The sequence below is a fragment of the Pyrus communis genome, chromosome 5, assembly GCF_963583255.1.
Source record: "Pyrus communis chromosome 5, drPyrComm1.1, whole genome shotgun sequence".
In the NCBI taxonomy this organism is placed as follows: Eukaryota; Viridiplantae; Streptophyta; class Magnoliopsida; order Rosales; family Rosaceae; genus Pyrus; species Pyrus communis.
Window position 1 is genome coordinate 17,380,214 of NC_084807.1, and position 6,696 is coordinate 17,386,909.

Consider the following 6,696-nt stretch of genomic DNA (forward strand, 5'->3'; position numbering starts at 1 on the left):
TTCTACAGTACGAGAACTCTCAATTATGATTGCAAATAGCCATCCTGCAGCAATGCGTTTTGTACTTGATTAGCTTCCGAGGGCATTTTAAACAATCACATTTCTTATTTATCAGGGTGTAATAATTTACATATTTTTTAATTATATGAGTCGAGCTTGAGCGAGCTTAAAATGTACAAGCTTGGTAGATAACTTGAGTCGTTTTGAGTATACAATAAATAGCTCAAGTTAACTTGGTAGATAACTTGAGCTATTTTGCGTGACGCACGTGTGCCTAAGTCGTGCAAGTTTTTTTTTTTTTTTTTTCTTTCATTACATTTTTCTTTTTTAAGTAAGATGTGTTAGACTCGACTCTTGTAGATGACCAATTGGAACTTTTTCATGTCATCGAAATGTTACTCTTTCAAGTAACATCTTCTCAAATCTTAGCCTCTCCTCTATTTCCTCGCCCAAGAGGTTCTTATTCCATGCCTTTGTTTGACCGGCCTTCACAAACCTCCTGACATTCCACTCCAAGCACCAAACAGTATTGCTGTAATAACGAAAACTTGAATCAGACACACTACTAATTAAGGCAATCTTCAACTATGGAGGGCTACATAGGCCTCAAAAATATAATTTTTTAAGGAATAATAACAAACTAATTTTTTAAATTTTCAAACACAAAATATATTCAACTTAAGGTATATAACACAAAACCTTCAAAAACAAAATAAATACACTCAAAAGGAAAAAAAAAAAAAAAAAAAAAAAAAAAAACTTGCGCGACGCATGTACCTACGTCGCGCAAGTTTTTTTTTTTTCCTTTTTCTTTTTTTCCTTTTGAGTACAAAATAAATACTTTATTTTGTTTTTGAAGATTTTGTGTTATATACTTTATGTTGAATATGTTCTGGTATATGAAATCTACTTTCAAAGATTGGTAAATTATAAGATGTGTTAGGCTCGACTCTTGCAGATGATCAATTGGAACTTTTTCACGTCATCGAAATGTTACTCTTTCAAGTAGCATCATCTCAAATCTCTTAGCCTCTCCTCTATTTCCTCCTTCAAGAGGTTCTTTTTCCATGCCTTTGTTTGACTAGCCTTCACAAACCTCCTGACATTCCACTCCAAGCACCAAACAGTATTACTAATAATGAAAACTTGAATCAGATACACTACTAATTAAGGCAATCTCCAACTATGGAGGGCTACATAGGCCTCAAAAATATAATTTTTTAAGGAATAATAACAAACTAATTTTTTAAATTTTCAAACACAAAATATATTCAACATAAAGTATATAACACAAAATCTTCAAACACAAAATCTTTAAATTTTCCGTCTTCAATCTTATTGGCTAAATCTTACTCTCTCTATATTTTTATTACGTACTTTTTAGTATGCCCAAGTACCTTTTCACCATGTCAATAACTAACAAGCTCAAAAAGAAATGCCTAACTGCTTGGGGGTGGCACTTTTTAGGCCTTCTAGAGGCCTGATTCGAGCCCCAAATACACCCATTTGTAAATGCTCTTTGGCTGGAGATTATTTTGTTCAATTTCAAGGTTAATATTGACCAAATTCCCTTTGATTGGAGATGGTCTAATTAACATCCCAAACACACAATATCACTACAAGTATAGCATAGACGTCTTTGGTATCCACTTGTGTAAATGTTTTAAATTGACGATCGAATTAATTCATTGTGTTCATATAGGGTTAAAGAGTGGAGCTGTAAAAAAACATCAAAATCGGAGTTACAATAACTGTTAAATCGTGATTTTTTCGATTATTGCCATCGAAAAGGTTTGTCCCGTTACTTGATATCTGAATGTTTGTTTTTTGCGATTTTTGGTGTACACGATCTCGAAGCATATACAAACAACTTTGACGGTTGGATCGTTAAAACTAGTTTCGTACAATGCGTATCACATCAAAACATTAGATTCACTAACATTTGGAGTTTATTTATACTTTCATCAAGTATAACATAAGATTTTGTGGTATCCACTTGTGTAAACATTTTAAATTGACGATCAAATTTGTTTATTGTATTCATATAGGATCAAGGAGTGTAGCTGTAAAAAATCATCAAAATTGGAGTTAAAATAACCGTTAAATCGTGCTTTTTCGTTTATAATCGTCGAAAAGTTTTGTCCCGTTACTTGATCTCTACATGTTTTTTTTTTTGTGATTTTTGGCTTATGCGATCTCGAAGCATATAGAAACAAGTTTGACGGTTGGATCTTTGAAACTAGTTTCATACGATGCTTTTCTTATGAAGTTCAACCGTATATATATTTACTAAGTAGATTTTTATTTATTTATTTATTTCATACTTATAATACTTAAGAAATTGACTGATATATATGAAAAAAAAAATTATTGTGGGTTTTTGTTAGAAAAATATATTATTGTGGGGTTTATGTTTAAAAAAATTTGAATTTGAAAGGAGGAAAGTCAAATTTTCAATAATTTTTATAATACTTTTTTTTTCCAATTAAATACTTTGCGTGACGCCTTAGTATGATCGTCGTGCAAAACAACTTTGCGCGATGTCGAATTAAACACCTACGTCGCGCAAGGTGTGATAATTTTAGCGGTATAATAGTGAAAAATAGGCCTTTTTTTTCAATTTTTCCAAAATTTTCCACTTTGCCCTCTTTATCTCCCTCAATTCGAACCCAAATGACAGCCCTTCTTTATCTCCCTCTCCTTCTTCTATTCGAACCCTCCTCCTTCTATTCAAAACTAACCCCTTTCTTTTCCCGTAGACCCCAGATCTCCTTCTCTCCTCTTCACAAATCTTGAACCCCAAATCTTTCCTCTTCACAAATCTTGAACCCCAAATCTTTCCTCTTCACAATCTTGAACTCAAACCTGTCTTTCCTCTTAACAAATCTTGAACCCAAACGACAGACCTTCATGCAAATCTCGAAGCCGACGCGAATCAAGTCCCAAAATCAAGGTAAGGGTTTCTGATTTTCAACGGGTTTTTGTTATTTAGGGTTTAGGCTCAAATTGCAAGTTGATTTCTGAGTATTTTGTTGATGTATGTGTGTTTTGTGTATGAACATGAAATTGGCTTTTATTAATCTGATTTTAATTAAGGATGCATATGCCGTGTTAATTAAGGACCTTTTTAACAGGCCGGCGGCTGATGAACTTAAAATGCCTTCAATGACAAGTACATGGATATAGCTTCATTAGGTACATGTTTATAGTTTTATCATATTCTGTTTCACTTTCATAGAACCAAAGATCAAGATGATGTTGACAGATAGCTTGGTTTTGACGAGTGTCCCTTTGGTTTTGGAATTGCTTGCCATCCGTTTTCTTTTTCTTTTTCAGACGATACCTTGACTGCATAAGCGGCAACAACTTCATTGGTATTTTTCCTTGATGGTTTTTACCTTATTAAGTGTTCTGTGTCTGTGGTATAGAACTCTCACTGTTTTCGATCAGGATTTTGCTTACTTTCTTGCTTTTTATCTTCATAATTTCAGAAAAAAGACTAATTATTTGGAAAAATTAGAGGCAGTCACCTCATACAGAATTTTGATTCCTTTAATGATTTATTTGGAAAATTTTCAGAACTAAAATGTATAAACTTTTGGTTCAGGGCTGAAAAGTTTCTAACAATGTTCTAAAATCCAACTAAGACCAGCCATGTGATACCCTGGCTTTTCCTATATAAATGGAGTATCCACCTACATGCACAGGGTGACCTAATTTATTAAGTTTTGGTCAGTTATATAAAGTCAATAACATTTATAAGGAAATATGGCTAATAACGTAGCCATATCATAATAAGCTTCATGGTCAAAATTTTCTCCAATGTTTTGTAATGATATATATATATATATATATATATATATATATATATATATATAAAAATATATATCTAGTTGTTCTGTATTTATGTAGTTGTGACAAGATTGGGGCTTGTTGATGGTGTTATGTGTTCTGTAAGTTGGTTAACCCATGTTGCGTAGAAGTAAAAGCTTGAAACTTTTAAAATGTCGAACTATCATGTGTGTTTTCTCTTCATAACCGTTTGTACATTTAAACTAAAATCATTGATGTGCATAGTTGTATATTGTGTTCATCGAAACTAATGGTGCTTTCTACCTTCATTTGGGGAAATAAGGTTAGTTTAGTTGATTAAACGCCATTGAGATTGAAAGTAATAGTGGTTTCTACTTTTATTTGGGGAAAATAAGGTAATTTATATTAATTTGTACATTATTGAGAATAAATTGTTTGAAAACGTTTAGTGGAATCAGGATGGGTTTTTTTTTTTGGGGGGGGGGGGGGGGGGGTGAACACATGTTTTTCCATTCTCTATCTAGTGGGGAGGTGTAAGGAGGACATGATTAAGTATGAAGAGAGTTGAATAATTTCATTCATAAGTTCTGGATTAAACGCCATTTAGATGACTTGATATAGCTCTCATACGTGAACTTCAAAGTGATGAAGTCCAACATGTGTTTCTGTACATTTGGTTTTCTTGTGTCCTTACTTCATGCTGCAAGAATGTATTCACTTTTATTAGTCCAAGTGGTGATTAGTTTCAAATGCAAGAAAGGATTAGTTTCTAATGTTATATTTTTATGGTTCAAAAAGTGTATAGATGTCGCAGTTGATCACTCGTCGTCGGAGTGTGACCAATGCGCCTCTCGCATTATCAGCATCTACTGCTCCACCCGTGAGTGCTCCATTGATTCAAGAGCCTACACCCCTTGTTAAGGCTACTTCTACGGCGTCTCAGGTGCCCGTCTCATCGACGTCATCAGTGTCGGTTCAGCCGCTCAGTGCACGGCGGCTTCACCGACGCCGCTGCGAGCCAGAGCCTTCTGATCACACTTCCTCGGCATCCAGAGTCGAGGGTGAGGCCTCCCAGCCAGGTACCTTTTTTCTAATTCTCACTACATTGCATTTTTTTTTTCATTTTAAAATTATTATTTTTATGATGGTGAAAATATGTTGGATTGTAAAAATGTGTTGCAAGTTGTGAATTACTGTTATTTTATTATTTTAAGATTTTGGGAAATGCTATACTATTAGGGGAGGTTGTGTCGAATTTTTATTACAAATTTAAGCTTAAGGTTTTCACCATTTAAGTATTTTTGGCCAGCTAAAAAAAACACCAGGGGCCCTAGTCGAATGCTGAAGCAGAAACAAAACGTACGTTAGACTGCCTCCAAGATCAAGATTGTGTATGACCAGCGACATCGTGGAGCGGCTACCTCACAGCAGCATAGCTTCATCGCTAGTAGCTGTGGTGTTGTTATTTGAGACAATTGTCCTTTTCAGTGGGAGTCTTGGGCAGAAATTCCCGAGGACACAAAGGAACTGGTGCGACATGAGTTGTCGGTTAGTATATTAATTTTTAGCCTTTATCATTCTTTTTAATTTTGTTTACAAATATTAAAAACCAAAATATATTATCTTTAATATTATTAAATTTCTTACTATTATTTTATTATTTTTCATATTCGTAGTTCATTTATGATCTTGATGACATATCCCTTGAGGCCATGGCCTACTTAGAGAAGACCTTATCAATCCGGTACAAACATTGGAAGAACAATTTTCACAATTATTTTAAGAAATGGGATAATCTGGAGATTGCTCGCTTACATGTTCCAAGCGAGTTGAAGGACCGGCCAGATGATTGGGAGTGGCTCTGCAAGCATTTTACGGACCCAAATTTTATGGTATGTACATAATATTTTAATAATAATTTATTATTGTTTTAGTTATTTTTTAAAGCTTTTTTTATTAATTTATTTCAATAGTCGCACTAACATGTATATTGTGTGTTTAACAGAAGAAATCTGTTGCTGGCCAGAAAGCTCGGGAGTCAAAGATACTTCTCCACCATTCTGGTTCGAAGCCCTTTTCGTATAGGCTTGAGGAACGACGTCAGGTAAAACTATATTAACTTTGAAATTTTATACAATTTATTTATTATTATTGATTAATAAAATTTTCTTAATGTTTTTTTTTTCTTCAAGAGGGTTCTAAGTTCCCAGAGATCGACATGTTCAAGGACGTTTACGTTCGCCCTGGTAATGAAACCGCTGAGCAGTTTTATGTAAGTATATGTAATTATTATTATTATTATTCTTATATGTATGAATTGTTCAAATATTATTTATATTTTGTTATTAAACATTATATGTTTTTTCTTCATTATTACAGGATACTATGGTGGAAAAGAGCACTGCTGTTCTCCAAGAAGCAGCATCGCAGCTTCCCCCAGAGACTTCGATCGAGGACGTCATGGTACCAGAGGATGTAGGTTTTCAGATCATGATTGAAGTCCTGGATCATTTCCTTGGTCGTCGTCATGGCCAAGTTGTTCGGGGTATGGGGAAATCACGGGTTCGTGAGACGGGTGCCTCTTCTTCGAGATCGAACACAGCAGAGGTTGATGCATTGATGGAGGAAGTGACAACCTTAAGGGGTAAGCTTGCATTGCAGGAAGAGCAGATGAGGGAGCAGATGAGGGCCCAGAGCGATCAGATGAGGGAGCAGATGAAAGCGCAGCTGAGGGCCCAGAATGAGGAGGTGAGGACCTATGCTGAGACGGTGAGAGACCTTGTACGAGCCATACAGACGGCCGGCCTACAAGTCTCGCTACCAGTACCTCATCTTGATCCACCTTCGACCTCAGAGCCACCTCACCCTCCCGATACTCAGTAG

The 6,696-nt window shown here is 35.1% G+C and overlaps 1 protein-coding gene and 1 long non-coding RNA gene across 3 annotated transcripts; both read left to right on the forward strand.

Annotated features, from left to right (window-relative positions):
- Nucleotides 1-2,790: 2,790 nt before the first annotated feature.
- On the forward strand, nucleotides 2,791-5,667 carry LOC137733239 (uncharacterized). Of its 2 annotated transcripts, none has more exons than XR_011068433.1 (4): nucleotides 2,791-2,953; nucleotides 4,612-4,892; nucleotides 5,123-5,361; nucleotides 5,490-5,667. It is a non-coding gene; the product is annotated as an uncharacterized lncRNA (long non-coding RNA). The 2 variants fall into 2 exon arrangements; XR_011068434.1 differs by lacking the exon at nucleotides 2,791-2,953 and adding an exon at nucleotides 3,023-3,195.
- Nucleotides 5,668-5,809: 142 nt separating this feature from the next.
- Nucleotides 5,810-6,696, forward strand: LOC137734323 (uncharacterized). Its single transcript, XM_068473613.1, has 2 exons — nucleotides 5,810-6,085; nucleotides 6,193-6,696. Exons 1-2 carry the CDS (start codon nucleotides 6,032-6,034, stop codon nucleotides 6,694-6,696), a joined length of 558 nt encoding a protein of 185 aa, XP_068329714.1. The 5' UTR covers nucleotides 5,810-6,031.